The sequence below is a fragment of the Hemiscyllium ocellatum genome, chromosome 2, assembly GCF_020745735.1.
Source record: "Hemiscyllium ocellatum isolate sHemOce1 chromosome 2, sHemOce1.pat.X.cur, whole genome shotgun sequence".
Taxonomy (NCBI): domain Eukaryota; kingdom Metazoa; phylum Chordata; class Chondrichthyes; order Orectolobiformes; family Hemiscylliidae; genus Hemiscyllium; species Hemiscyllium ocellatum.
Window position 1 is genome coordinate 101,076,410 of NC_083402.1, and position 16,148 is coordinate 101,092,557.

A 16,148-nucleotide genomic window follows, 5' to 3' on the forward strand; every position below is an offset into this window, starting at 1 on the left:
AACTAGAGAGGTGAAAATTTTAAAGTGAGAGGGGAAAAATTTAAAAGGGACCTAAGGGGCAAAGTTTTCATGCACATGGTGATGCTTGTATGGAATGAGTTGCCAGAGGAAGTGGTGAAGGCTGATACAATTCCACCATTTAAAAAACATCTGGATGGGTATAGGAATAGGAAGAGTTTAGAAGAAGTGAGCCAAGTGCTGGCAAATGGGACTACATTAGTTTATGATATCTGGTTGGCATGGACGAGTTGGACCGAACGGTCTGTTTCCATGCTGTACATCTCTGACTCTGACAGTAATAATACTGAAGGTTTGTGCTCCAGAAATCACTGCTCCCCTAAGCAAGCTGTTTCAATACAGTTACAGCACTGGCATCAAGCTGACAGTGTGGAAAATTTCCCAAGTATGTTCTAAAGGTAAAAAGCAGGACAAATCCAACCTGGCCAGTTATACCCTATCAGTATACACTTGATCATCACTAAAATAATGGAAGTTGTCTTCAGTATTGCTATCAACAGCACTTGTTTAGTAATAACGTGCTCAGCGACACCCAGTTTGGTTCTGCCAGGTCCACTTGCCTATTGACTTCATTATAGTCTTGGTTCAAACATGGACAAAAGAGTTGAATTCCAGAGGTGAAGTGAGAGTGATAGGCCTTGACATTAATGCTGCAGACAACTGAGTGGAATCGAAAAGCCCTTGCAAAACTAGATCAATTGGTATCGAGGGCAGACTCTGTGGTTAGAGTCATACTTGGCTGTGGTTGTTTGGAGGTCAGTCATCTCAATTCCAGAACATCTTTGCAGGAGTTCCTCAGCTTAGGTCCTTGGCTCAAACATCTTCAGCTGCTTCATCAATGACCTTCCCTCCTTCATAAGGTCAGGAGTGGGGATATTTGCCAGTAATTGTACTTTGTGCAGCACCATTTGTGATTCCTTACATACTGAAATAGTTCACGTTCAAATGCAACAAGATCAGGACAATTTGCAGGCTTGGGCTGTCAGGTGGCAAGTAACATTTGCACCACACAAATGCCAGGTTATGACCATCACCATTAAGACAATCTAACCACTGTGCCTTTATATTCAATGGTATTCCCATCACTGAATCTTCCATTGTCAACACCCTTGGAGTTATCATTGACCAGAAATTCAAATGGACTTCTCACACATCAACACAGTGGCTACAAGAGCAGATCAAAGACTCGGAATACAGTCCCGTGTTGTAAGAAAATCACGCAATTGCCATACCATTTAAACTTATGGGGCTAGAATTGCGGTATAGCCAATTCAAGTAAGGAATGTTTGTGTTCTACAACTAATGGTCTAATTTCTTCAGTGGCATTAAAGCCAATTTGCGTTGAAGAAACAAGCATTATTGCAGAACAGACTGTACTGTGATGAGTAACACCTCTAGACTCCCTAATGCCTATTTGCCATCCACAAAGCACAAGACAGAATTGTGATGGAATACTCCCTACTTGCCTGGATTGGTGAAGCCCCAACAACACTCAAGGCGCTTGACACTTTCCAGGACAAAGTAGCCCGCTTGATCAGCAGTACATCCACAAGCATTCACTCTTTCCTCCACTGATGCTCAGTACCAGCAGTATGTGCCATCTACATGATGTACTGCAGAAGTATTGGTCTTTATTGCAAGAGTGTTTGAGTAGCAAGAAGCTTTTTCCCAGAGTGGGGGATTCATTTACTAGGGGTCATGAGTTCAAGGTGAGAGAAGAAAAGTTTAAGGGAGATGTGTACAGAAAGTTCTTTATGCAGAGGGTGGTTGGTTCCTGGAATGCGTTGCCGGTGGAGTTGTTAGATGTGGGCATGATAGTGTCATTTATGATTATCAAGACTGATACATAAATGGACTGATACATGAATTAGTTAATAGACGACAGGTTTTAGTGTAGGGTTGGAGGGCTGAAGGGCCTGTTCTTGTGCTGTAATTTTCTTTGTTTTTTTATAGAAACAAGGAAGGCCTTTTGTAGCTTTATAGGGCCATGTTGAGACCACAACTGGGGTGCATATGCAGTTGGGTTGCCTTACTAAGGATAAATGTGTTTGCCATAGAAGGAGTGTTGGCTATACAAGAATTGTGGCTTGTTTCAGGAGAGAATGTTTTTTGTCCATTTAATTGTCTCAGGGCACCTCTTGCTTTCTTTAACTATCACCTTTATCTCATTGTAATTTGAACACTGAGTAATCGAGTGTCTTATTCAAATTATTTTATATCTTTTTGTAGTATGTCTTATCACATGCTTCTGTCTTTACTGACTGTGTACAAGGTGTCACTTCCCTTCTGTAAGTTTGTAACTTTTCCCTAGATTCCTTGTATTTTCTATTCAGCTGTAAGACTCACACATGGATGCTGTGCACCAGCTTATACCAGATTTTGTTTTTATATAATCCAAGATGGAGGACGGGAAAAGTTTCAGGCTGTAACAGCTGCTCCTTGTTTGAGGTAATTTAGATGTTGGAGGTAACTTCCTTGAATTCCTGGAGTAACAGTTACTGTTTCATATGCTGTTGCATTGCTTTGGAACTTTGGAAAAAAAGTCAAAACAATAGAAGTTTTAAAAAGAGAGAGGTACAGACAAAGGAAGCACATGGTGAGGTCAGTACAGGAGAAAGGGAGAGAAAGAAACTGACACCACAGTAAACCTGCACAGTTACTGCCTTTGCTGTTTGAATTCATGTATTGCTGGACATCAGAGTGCGTCTGGGAAAATTAACAAACAGTGAAATTCACAACTGATCTTGGAGGAACTGTTTGGTCACAATGCAGAAACAGATAAGTGAATAGTTTTAACTGTGACATTCAGAACGTCTGCAGTAGTGAGCAGAGTTGGTTCTTTCTTCATTATATGTTTTTTGAGATATGTCTCTTGATTAAACTTAAAATATAAACCAGAACAGTTAATTTAACCTGGAGCAGTGTTTTGTAGAGGAATAAGATGGTATTATTTTCTGGTTCTGTAGATTGTGAAGGAGCAAAAATGGCCTTTAGTAGAGTGATATGCGTTTCTTGTAACGTGGGAGTTTAAGGAGAGCTTACGGGTTACTTTGAATTATACCTACAATAAATTCTGTTGTTTGCGAATCCTATCATATGGAATGGATCAGTTGGAGAGATAATTAGAGGCAATGAGGAATTTGCAACAGCAATGGTATGTGATGAATGGCAGTTATAGGAAGGGGGAAAAGTTGCAGATACAGTCACATAGATGGGTTAACTCCAGGAGAGGTAAGAGAGGTAAGCAGTTAGTGCATGAGTCTTCTGTGGCTATCCCCATTTCAAACATGTATGCTGTTTTGGAAAATGTAGGGGGTGATAGATTCACTGGGGAATGTAGCACAAACAGCCAAGTTTCTGGTATGGAGACTGGCTCGAATACAATGAGAGGTACGTTGGGTTCTAAGAGATCAATTGTATTAGGGGAACAGACAGACGTTTCTGTGGCCAGCAGCGAAAAAGCAGAATGGTGTGTTGCTCCCCTGGTGCCAGCATCAAGGATGTCTCAGAAAGGGTGCAGAATTGTTCTCAAGGTGAAGAAGGGCCAGCAGGAAGTCATTGTCCACATTGGAACCAATGACATAGGAAGGGAACAGGTTGAGATTCTGAAGGGAGATTATAGAGAGTTTGGCAGGAATTTAAAAAGGAGGTCCTCGAGAGTAGTAATATCTGGATTACTTCCAGTGCTACAAGCTAGTGAGGGCAGAAATAGGAGGATCGAGCAGATGAATGCATGGCTGAGGAGCAGGTGTATGTGAGAAGGATTCACATTTTTAGATCATTGGAGTCTTTTCTGGGGTAGAAGTGACCTGTACAAGAAAGATGGTGGGGTCGGAGGCAGTGGGACCCAGGGAGATAGTGAGGAAAGGGATCAAGCTGAGACTGATACAGTAGAGAACAGAAGTCAGTCACACAGTCAGGGCAGGCAGGGACAAGGTAGGACTAATTAATTAAACTGCATTTATTTCAGTGCAAGGGGCCTAACAGGGAAGGCAGATGAACTCAGGGCATGGTTAGGAACATGGGACTGGGACGTCTTAGCAATTATAGAAATGTGGTTCAGGGATGGACAGGACTGGCAGCTTAATGTGCCAGGATACAAATGCTACAGAAGGATAGAAAAGGAGAAAAGAGAGGAGGGGGAGTAGAATTTTTATAAGAGATAGCATTACAGTTGTACTGAGGGAGGATATTCCCGCAAATACATACAGGGAAGTTGTTTTGGTGGAACTAAGAAATAAGAAAGGGACGATCACCTTACTGGGATTGTATTATAGACCCCCTAATAGTCAGAGGGAAATTGAGAACCAAATTTGTGAGGAGATCTGAGCTATCTGTAAGAATAATAAGGTGGTTATGGTCGGGAATCTTAACTTTTCAAACTTAAACTGAGACTGCCATAGAGTTAAGGGTTAGTTGGAGAGGAATTTGTTAAGTGTGTACAAGGACATTTTCAGTACATGGATGTACCTACTAGAGAACCTACTTGACCTACTCTTGGAAAATAAGGCAGGGCTGGTGACTGAGGTGTCAGTTGGGGAGCACTTTGGGGCCAGCGACCATAAATCTATTAGATTTAACACAGTGATGGAAAAAGATAGACCAGATCTAAAAGTAGAAGTTCTAAATTGGAGAAAGGCCAATTTTGACGGTATTAGGCAAGAACTTTCAAATGTTCACAGATAAAGGGACGGCTGAAAAATGGGAAGCCTTCAGAAATGAGTTAATGAGAATTCAGAGAAAGTATATTCCTATTAGGGTGAAAGGAAAGGATGGTTGGTATAGGGAATGCTGGATGACTAAAGAAATTGAGGGTTTGGTTAAGAAAAAGAAGGAAGCATATGTCAGGTATAGACAGGCTATATCGAGTGAATCCTTTGAAGAGTATAAAGGCAGCAGGGGTATACTTAAGAGGGAAATCAGGAGGGCAAAAAGGGGACATGAGATAGCTTTGGCAAATAGAATTAAGGAGAATCCATTGGGTTTTTACAAATATATTAAGGACAAAAGGGTAACTCGGGAGAGAATAGGGCTCCTCAAAGCTCAGCGCAGCAGCCTTTGTGTGGAGCCATAGGAGATAGTGGAGATACGAAATTAGTATTTTGCATCAGAGCTTACTGTGGAAAAGGACATGAAAGGTATAGAATGTAGGGAAATAGATGGTGACATCTTGAAAAATGTCCATATTACAAAGGAGGAAATTCTAGATGTCTTGAAACACATAAAAGTTGATAAATCCCCAGGACCTGATCAGGTGTACCCAAGAACTCTGTGGGAAGCTAGGGAAGTGATTGCTGGGTCTCTTGCTGAGATATTTGTATCATCGATAGTCACAAGTGAGGTGCTGAAAGACAGGAGGTTAGCTAACGTGGTGCCACTGTTTAAGAAGAGTGGCAAGGACAAGCCAGGGAACTATAGACCAGTGAACCTGACATTGGTGGTGGGCAAGTTGTTGGAGGGAATTCTGAGAGGCAGGATATACATGTATTTATAAAGGCAAGGACTGCTAAGGGATAGTCAACATGGCTTTATGCGTGGAAAATCATGTCTCACAAACTTGATTGAGTTTTTTGAAGAAGTAACAAAGAGGATTGATGAGGGCAGAGCTATAGATCCGATCTATATGGACTTCAGTAAGGCATTCGACAAGGTTACCCATGGGACACTGGTTAGTAAGGTTAGATCTCACGGAATACAAGGAGAACTAGCCATTTGTATACAGAACTGGCTCAAAGGTAGAAGACAGAGGGTGGTGGTAGAGGGTTGTTTTTCAGACTAGAGGCCTGTGACCAGTGGAGTGCCACAAGGGTTGGTGCTGGGTCCTCTACTTTTCATCATTTATATAAATTATTTAGATGTGAGCATAAGAGGTATAGTTAATAAGTTTGCAGATGACACCAAAATTGGAGGTGTAGTGGACAGCAAAGTGGGTTACCTCAGATTATAATGGGATCTTGATCACTTGGGCCAATGGGCTGAGAAGTGGCAGATGGTATTTAATTCAGATAAATGCGAGGTGCTGCATTTTGGGAAAGCAAATCTTAGCATCACTTATTCATTTAATGGTAAGGTCCTGGGGGAGTGTTGCTGAACAAAGAGACCTTGGAGTGCAGGTTCATAGCTCCTTGAAAGTGGAGTTGCAGGTAGATAGGATCGTGAAAAAGTCATTTGGTATGCTTTCCTTTGTTGGTCAGAGTATTGAGTACAGGAGTTGGGAGGTCATGTTGCAGCTTGTACAGGACATTGGTTAGGCCACTGTTGGAATATTGTGTGCAATTCTGGTCTCCTTCCTTCTGGAAAGATGTTGTGAAATTTGAGAGGGTTTAGAAAAGTTACAAGGATGTTACCAGGTTTAGAGGATTTGAGTTAAAGGGAGAGGCTGAGCAGTCTGGGGATGTTTTCCCTGGAGCATCGAAGACTGAGGGGTGACCTTATAGAAGTTTACAAAATTATGAGGGGTATGGATAGGGTAAATAGACAAAGTCTTTTCCTTGGGTTGGAGAGTCCAGAACTAGTGGGCATAGGTTTAGGGTGAGAGAGGAAAGATATAAAAGAGACCTAAGGGGCAACTTTTTCACACAGAGGGTAGTACATGTATGGAATGAGCTACCAGAGGAAGTGGTGGAGGCTGGTACAATTGCAACATGTTAGAGGCATTTGGATGGGTAGGAAGGGTTTGGAGGGATATGGGCTGGGTGCTGGCAGGTGGGTCTAGATTGGGTTGGGATATCTGGTCGGCATGGACGTGTTGGACAGAAGGGTCTGTTTCCGTGCTGTACATCTCTGTGACTCTATATAATTACCTTGTCTTTCTGAACGTCCCTAGAATGTATATGAAAAATGATGCTTAATCTCCATCGCTGTTTGCACTACTCGCAATGAATCTTTTGTTCATCTGCTGCAGTTTTCACAATCAAACTTTCAAGCAACCACTGTTTAGCATATGCTCGAGGTATTGCTTTTTTTTTTGAAGAATTATTCAATGCCTATTTATATTCCAAGGCTACACCGTCCAGATTTATGTAAAACTTCAAATCCTTTGATATCCATCTCCTGATACCACTTTCTTTTGCAAGGGTTGGTTTGTGGTCACAGTTACCTCATGAGTTGATAATTTGCAGCAATTTTCTGAGTGAATAGCGTCGTGGGGAGCTTCAGAATATAAAAGGGTCCTTTTGGTCCTCATGCCGGTCAAAAGCAGCCACCTAAGTATTCTCAGCCCATTTTCCAGCACTTGACCTAGAGCCTTGGAATCACAAGTTGAAAAGTATTGTGCTGGATAAAGCACAACAGATCAGATAGCATTCTAGGAATGGGAGAGTCGACATTTCGGGCATAAGGCCTTCATTAGGAATGTGGAGGGGGAAAGGGGCTGGGAGATGAATATGGGGATGGGACTTGTGGGATGGTAGGTGGGATGGCGAGAGGTGGATGTAGGTAGGAGCTAATTATGATAGGTTGGTGGGAAAGGTGGAATGGCTGGGGGGTGTGGGTGGGGAGGAGGGAAGGAAATGGACAGGTAGGTCAGGTCAAATAGGTGTTGTCAAGTTGGAGGATTGGATCTGGAATGGAGATCGCGAGATTTGGAAACTAGTGAAGTCAGTGTTGATGCCGTGTGGTTTTGGGTCCTGAGATGGAAGATGGGTTTTTCTTCCTCTAGTTGGCAGGTGACTTTGATTTTGGGGTGGAGGATGCCCTCTGAACTGCTTCGCGAGTTGACGCTCGGTCTCCCTGATGTAGAGGAAACCACATCGAGAGCAATAGATGCAGTAAATGAGGTGGGAGGATGTGCAAGAAAATCTCTGCTGGGTTTCAAATGATCCTTTAGAGCCTTGAATGGAGGTGAGGTGGTGGAGGCTAGGGGGGAAGGTGTAGGTGCAGGTTTTGCGCCTCGTGCAGTGGCAGGGGAAGGTGCCAGGTGTAGAGGGTGGTTTGGTGGGTAGCATGGACATAATGACGAAGCAGGGAAGGGAAATATATTTTTGATGGTGGGATCTAACTGTGGGTGGTGAAAATGGCAGACGATAATGCGCTGTACCTAGAGATTTGTGGGATGGAAGTTGACAGCTGGTGTGTGGTTGTGGTGGGGTTTGAGGGCTGAGGTGTGAGAAGTGGAGGAGATGCAATGGAGGGCTTTTTTGATCACATGGGAGGGGAAATTGCAGTCCTTGAATTAGGACAAGTCTCGAAGTCCTGACACCTTCCCTTGCTACACGAGGTGCAAAACCTGTATCACATTTCCCTCCTCACCTCTGCCCAAGGCTCTAAAGGATCATTTCAAATCCACTGTGGATCTTCATGCACATCCTCCTACCGTATTTACTTCATCTGTTGCTCTCTATGTGGTCTCCTCTGCATCGGGGAAACCGAGCACCAACACGCGGAGTGGGTCAAGGAACATCTCTGGTCTGCACACACCAAATAACCCCACTGCCCTGTGGCCAACCACTTCAACTCCCCTTTACACTCCACTAAAGCCATGCAAACCCTGGGCATCCTCCACCGCCAAAATCAAAGCCACCTGCCAACTAGAGAAAGAACATCTCATCTTCTTTCTTGGGACACTGCAACCACACAGCATCAATATTGACTTCACCAGTTTCCAAATCTTCCCTACCCCCTCCTCATCCCAGATCTAACCCTCCAACTTGACACTGCACTCTTGACCTGACCTACCTGTCCACCTTCCTTCTCACCTATCCGCTTCATCCTCCCCACTGATCTATCACAATCACCACCTAACTATATCTACCTATTGCGACCCATCTATCTTCTATCCCAGTGCTCCCCCCATTCCTCTCCACTCTTTCCCCCCTCCCCAATTCCCCCCCCACTCCTCCCTCCTTCTCCCCCCCCCAGCCCTACTCCCTCCCCACTCCAGCCTCACTTCCTTCCCATCGCAGCCTCACCCCCACTCCCACCTCCCCCCACCCAACCTCCCCCACCCCTGCCCCGCCCACCTAAATTAATTAATAAATTATTCCAATGTGAATTCCTACTCATGATGGCTACTGCTATCAAGAAGCCACCCTGACTCTGATTAGATTATGGTTTTCCAACTATGCTGCTATTGCTTCCTTAATTGATTCGGTCTTCACTCTTGACTTCACCTGATGAAGGAACAGCGCTCTGAAAGTTTGTGATTTCAGATAAACCTGTTAAACTGTAACCTGGTGTCGTGTGACTTCTGACTTTGTCCACACCTTAATTTATTCAAACATTTTTTCCAATAAAATATGTTAGACTAAACGGCTGTGATTACACTCTTTTTGACTCCCTGCCTTTTTGAATAGGATTGTCACGTTGCCAGTTTTTGAATCCTGCAGTATTGCTCTACAATTCAAGAAGTTTGGAAAAATACAACCAATGCATACACTTTTTCCCCACATCTCCACTATCTCTTGGTTAGTGGGATGGTCAAAATATCTTTGAATTTGAATTTATCACAGTTCTTTGGGCTATCACTGTTGCCCCTTTATATAGTTTTTCTTTCAAATGAATATACTCCTTAATTTTGTTAATTAGCCAAGGTTAGTTTAACCCTCTCTTCTAATCTTTCCTCCTTCGTCGGATATATTTTTAAGTCATGAAATAACATAATAATATAATAGTCATGTAATAATCGTTCCTTCTTGGGGGATCTTTTATTCTGAGTTCATGTATTAAACCTGCCTTATTACCCAATACCAGCCGCAGAATAGCTTGTTCCCTGGTTGGTTCCATGACCCATTAATACAGGAAAATATCTGTAATGCACTCCATGAATTTGTTGTAGCAACTCTTCCTAATTTGATTAACTTAATCAGTATGAGAATTGAAATCCACTCTAATTGTTGCTATATTCCTTTCACATGCTCCTACTATTTGTTGATTTATAGTCTTTTCCAAAGTGTGGCCACTATTTTGAGATCTGTAAATTTTCCTTGGTATGATTTACCAACATCCAAATAGATTCTATATTATTCAAGCCGAGATTATTTCCCTCAACTATCTGAATTTCATTTCTTATTAACAGTGCAAACATGTGCAGGCTAGGTGGATTAGCCTGGTAAATGCGGGATTACAGAGATAGAGTACGGGGTTGCGTTTGGGTGGGATGCTGTTTGGAGGGTCGGTGTAGACTCAATGGGCCAACCAACCTGTTTCCACACTGTAGAGATTCGGATCCTCCAGCCTAAGCAACATCCTGGTTATGAAGAATTTACACAGCAGCATCTTGGATATAGATTAGAATACTTACAGTGTGGAAACAGGCCGTTCGGCCCAACAAGTCCACACCGACCTGCCGAAGCGCAACCCACCCAGACCCATTTCCCCAACATTTACCCCTTCACCTAACACTATGGGCAATTTAGCATGGCCAATTCACCTAACCTGCACATTTTTGGATTGTGGGAGGAAACCGGAGCACCCGGAAGAAACCCACGCAGACACGGGGAGAATGTGCTAACTCCACACAGAGTCACCTGAGGCGGGAATTGAACCAGGTCTCTGGTGCTGTGAGGCAGCAGTGCCGCACACCATAATTACATTAGTTGGACAAAAAAAGAATATAACTGAGATAATTGGGGAAGGCTACCTGACTTGAAGTGACATGAGCTGTTGCCATGTGTTGGTCTTGTACAAGTATTGAAGGCTGCATCCTGTTGTCTAGCTGAGATATTTGGGAATCTTGCCTGGTCTTCCTCTGCAGAGAAAGTGGAACATCCATACCAAAGCACATCCAAGTGAAGAATTTTTGTTTACCACACGTGGATGTGGTTTGGTATTTGCAGTTGGAATATTACCCCAGTGACTTATTATAAATAAACAAATATAGAATAATTTCTAAATATCTTTTCTTGGTCTCATGACAGCATATAGTGGGAGTTTTGAATTTGTATGCAATGATTTGATGCCAACTATTGTACAGCTTACGTGACATTGTACTTTTTTCAAAAACAGGTGAATATTGTGCCACCTGCCATACCTTCAGGCATTGATCTTTCTCAGGCTGTTGGCTCTCCTGTTACTTCTGTTTCATCTCCACTAAATGAATCGTACGTGATAGCTCAGCAGAATGGGAATAAAGAAATTGAACATGAAACCTCAGCGCAGTCCAATGAAGAATTTGAGCAGATTTTGAGAAAAATGGCCCATGTAAGAAGATGAATCAATGTAGCACGAAGTAACTAATGTTGGACACTATCTGGCCTATTTAATGTATGTTCTTTCAACCTAACTTAATTTCAAAGTTTTCAGACACCTACTGACCATAGTTTCTCTCATCACCACTTTTTTTGATTTGTATTAACTATCTGTTTCTTTATTTCTGTTGCCCTGTGTTAGTTAATTCCAATGTCTGGAAGTGTTGAAGGAAAAAAAGGAGAATTAAAAACTACTATTAACAATAGTTTCACTGTCAAATATATTTTCACCAGGCTAAATTAAATCTTTGTTTTTTTTTTAAACCTGTTGGTTATTTCTGTTTTCTTTCATTAGAAACGGCAGCTCACATCCTGAGCCAGTCTTCAAATGTGACTTGAAATTTCTTATCTGCGAATTCAATTTTTGGATTGCCCTTCAATTAATCTGAAGTTCAAGCTGGAATGGTTTCCTCCAAATGAGAGACAAACTTTTTATTGTTTTGGGTAGACAGCAAAATCTTGGATCGAGTGTTGTCAATAAATGAAAAATCCTTATTAGTTCGTAGTAGTTTATATTAGGAATTGATCGAAAACACGCCTTGATGTATACTGGGAGCATGCTTCAAGCTTCAGCATTCTTCTGCAGTCATTTCAGATTGACAACATTAAGATTTTATGTAATAATTGATGGTTGCGGAGGATATTGAAAATTCCAGTTCTGGTTAATATTCAATATTACTTTAAATTGTTGTACGATAGAAAATCTATTTTTGCTAGTAGTGACCAGAGTCTCCATCCCACTAGGGTCGTTCCATTGAAAAGGTAAATTTGATGAAACCTGCCTGCGATGGTCTGGGGTTCAGTGTTGTTGGACTTGAGAGTGAAAATAAGGGAGAACTGGGGATCTTTGTCCAAGAAGTCCAAGAAGGCAATATGTCAGTAAGGTAAGAACTTTTCTTTAGATTCCCATCAATGTGTGGTCTCTTTTCCATGTGTGTAGCTTGAATTTTGACTTTTAATTCTTAAATATGCTGATGTCTCGCCAAACAAATTTGCAGAATAACAACCAGAATGTTATAACTGGAATCCCATTGATTTTCTTTGTTACTGTTTTTTCAATTGAAGTATTTAAACTTGTTTCTTTGTAATTATGTTTCAACTTAGACTAATGAAGCTGAAATAAATATTTAGCTTACTTTAGATCTTCCCTAACTTTGAAAGCGCTTCAGAGCACAGAATGAGAGCACAGACAGAGGGCGTAACTGCAAGATGAGCCACGTTTTCAGGAATCAAGTGATACAGACTTGTTGCCATCCTACAATTGTTAATTGCACTAATTATTAAAGAAGACCAACAGCCAGTGTATGGAATTATGACCACTTACAACACGACTGTAATGGTGAATTTCGAAATAAATTCTAAAATGACCGAAACAATTGAATATTGAGTTAAAAGTATATACTTTTTCCACATCTTTGCCACAGTGCCATATAGTTTCTTGTAAATAGTATTGAAGTGGGTTACCTATATAAACCAAAGGGCAGCACAACGACTAAATGGTTAGCACTGCTGCCTAACAGTGCCAGGAACCTAGGTTCGATTCCAGCCTTGGGCGACTGTCTGTGTGGAGTTTGCACATTCTCTCCCCATGTCTGCGTGGGTTTCATCGGAGTGCTCCAATTTCCTCTCACAGTCCAAAGATGTGCAAATTAGGTGAATTGATCATGCTAAATTGCCCGTAGTTTTCAGGGATGTTCAGGTTGGGTGCATCAATTAGGGGTAAATGTAGGAGAATGGATCTGGGTGTGATGCTCTTTGGAGGGTTGGTGTGGACTTGTCTGCTGAAGGGCCTATTTCCACACTGTAGGGATTCTATGATTCTATTAGAAGATCAGTGATTTAGATAAGGGAGCTAAATGTAATATATCGAAGTTTTCAGTCCACGTAAAGCTGACTAGGACAATGGGCTATGAGGAGGATGCAGTGATGATTTATTGTTTGTGGACAAATGTATCGCAGGTGAAGTGCAAGTGTGATGCCACCTACCTTGGTAGTAAAACCAGAAAGACATCAGCTGAATGGTGATAGATTTGGAAAGAAGTCAGTGCAATGAGACATGGATCCTTGTATACCAGTTGCTGAAAGTTAGCATGTGGGTGTAGCATATGGTGAAGAAAGCAAAATGATATGTTGGCCAGCAAGAGGATTCGTGGACAGGAGAAGGGATGCCTTGCTACTGTTGTACAGGATTTTAGTGAGACCTCATTTGGAGTATTGTTTGCAGTTCTGGTGTCCTTATCTGAGGAAAGATGACTTTGGGTATGGAGATAGTGCTCTAAAAATGTACTAGACTGTTTCTTAAGATTGCAGGACTGACATATGAAGAGAGTTTGCATTAGTTAGGGTTATATGCACTGGAGTTTAGAAGAATGAGGAGATTTCTCAGAGAAATCTGTAAAATTCTAACGGGGCTTTACAGGATAAATGCAGCAATGACCAGGAGTCAAAAACTGCAGATGTTGGAGTCCAAAGTAGACAAACAGGAGGCTGGAAGAGCACAGCAAGCCAGGCAGCATCAGGAGTTAGAGAAGTTAATATTTCGGCTATAACCCTCCTCTGGGCTAGATGTGGGGATAAGGGGGGTGTGGGGGGAGGTTGGAGTGTGGAGAGTAGCAGGATGGTGAGGTAGTGAAAGGTGAATGCAGGTAGTGGGTATATCCTGGTTGGTTGATGGCAAGGATGAATCTGATTGGTTTATGGAGTGGAAGGGAGGAGGTGGGGTTGGAAAGGGAGCTGGAGGATGGGTGGGAAGATTATTTATAATTCAAGAACTCAATGCTAAGTCTTCTGGGCTGTAGGCCACCCAAGTGAAAGATGAGGTGTTGTTCCTCTAATTTACAGTCTGATTCACTGCAGCAATGAAGGAGGCTGAGGATGGGACATGGCGGAGGCAGTGTGGGAGGGGAAATTGAAATGAGCAGTGGCCAGGAAATCAGAGTAGCTGTTTCGAACCCGGTGAGGATGCTCGGAAATGGACTCATAATCTATGTTGGGACTTGCCGATGTAGAGAAGACCACATCGGGAACACCGGATGCAGTAGACTAGTTTGGAGGAAATGCAGGTGAACTTCTCTTTCATTTGGAAGGTCTGTTTAGAGGTGGGGTTGAATTGAAATTGGCGGAAGTGTTTTGAGGATGACACATTAGATGCAATGACTGATGGAATGGAAAGTGAGGACAAGGAGGACCCTAGTTTGCTTTGGGAGGGGAGTGGTGATGGGTTGGAGTTTCGGACGATGGAGTGGGGAATGGAGAAGGTGCGGAGGAAGGCTGTCTGGATGACAGGAGAGGAAAGAAAAGTTATAGAAGGACATCTAGGATATTTGAGAGTTTGAATATCTCCTCGTCAGAGCAGATGCAATGGAGATGGAGGAATTGGGTTTACAGGATGGAGGTTTTGCAGGATGTAGGGTGGAAGGAGGTGTAGTTCAGATAGCTGTGGGAGTTTATGGTTTATAGTAAATGTTGGTCCATAAACTGTTGCCGGGGATGGAAACGGAGAGGTCAAGAAAGAGGAGGGAGGTGTCCGAGATAGACCAAGCGAATTTGAGGGGCTAGTGGAAGTTGTTGGTGAATTTCATTAACTGCTCCAGTTCAACCTGGGTGCAGGATGCAGTCATCGATATAACGGCAGAAGAATTGGGGAACACTACCTATCAGCACCTCACCATTCTGATACTCTTCCCACCCCAAGCATTCCCCCCAACCCCCACCTCAAGTCCGGAACAAGGGTTGTACCCAATACATTGACTTCTCCATCTCCCTAAAGCATATGGGGCAGGCCTGAGATGAGGGGAAACCTTTTCAGCTCGGATGTAGTGAGCCTGAGGAATTCTTTGCCACAGAAAAAGGTTGAAGACAAACATTAAGTCTTTTCAAGGAATAGTTAGGCGTAGTTCCTTGGGCTCAAAGGGTGTAGGGTGAAAATAGGAACAGGGTATTGACATGGATAATTAGCCATAATCATAATGGCAGAGCAGGCTCAAGTGCCAAATGGTCTTCTCCTCCTCCTATTTTCAATGTTTCTAAAGACTAGCTAGAAAAATTAAACATTATTTAATTAAATGAATAGTGGCAATTTGAATTTAATAATAGATAAGGACCATTAAGCAGAAAATAATGTTTAATAGTTTTTTTTTCAGATTGGAAGGTAAGTATACATTAGAATTCTGCTGGCAATAAGACCTATGATTTTTTGGTGTACATCACTGAGCTGAACATGGATATATAGGATGTAAATTTTAATGTTCACAGAAGGTATGCATGTTTAAAATGTTGATAAGAATGAGGAACACTTGTAACAGATCTCAAAGACATAGGCAAGCAGTTTAAAAGGGCAAATATGAATGGAAGATAAAAGTCTCAGAACTAAGAAATCCAGAACCAGTGTGTATAGGTCTAACATGACTGATAAAAGTACTGGAGGGGACAATGAGAAAAACATTTATATACATGAGTACAATTTAGAATACATTGTGGCTGTAGAAACAGATGCTTGAGTAGCCTTCAAAGCAAAGTTCACAAATACTTGGGGGGTGGGGGAAAAAGTGCAGTGACATGTGTCAACAGGTGGGATTGGCACTTGACTGAATTGCATTTTGAAAACCCAAAGTAGTCTCGGTTAGCCAAGCAGCCACCTTCTGCATTGTCCTGTTATAAGATTTGACATTGAGACACCTGATTGATTTACGATCTTGAATTAATTGGTGGTATGCCGCTACCAATGAGACCTTGAATTGAAACACTTGCTGATGTCACGAGGAGACTTTTCTCTGATTTATGTTCACATTGTAACTAGATTTTAAGTTTTTAGGCACTATTATTAGAGTCATAGATATATACAGCATGGAAACAGGTCCACCAGATGCCGACAAGATATCTCAACCCAATCTAGTCCCACCTGCCAGCACCCAGCCCATATGCTTCCAAACCTTTCCTATTCAC

General features: G+C 42.2%; 1 protein-coding gene across 1 annotated transcript in view; it reads left to right on the plus strand.

The window, feature by feature from the left end:
* Positions 1-16,148, plus strand: part of LOC132824441 (multiple PDZ domain protein) — a 381,408-nt gene that overhangs the window by 73,180 nt on the left and 292,080 nt on the right. Inside the window, exons 5-6 of the mRNA XM_060838941.1 lie at positions 10,963-11,157; positions 11,949-12,088. Of these exons, the coding sequence (XP_060694924.1) occupies positions 10,963-11,157; positions 11,949-12,088 (335 nt within the window). The remainder of the gene's footprint in view (positions 1-10,962; positions 11,158-11,948; positions 12,089-16,148) is intronic.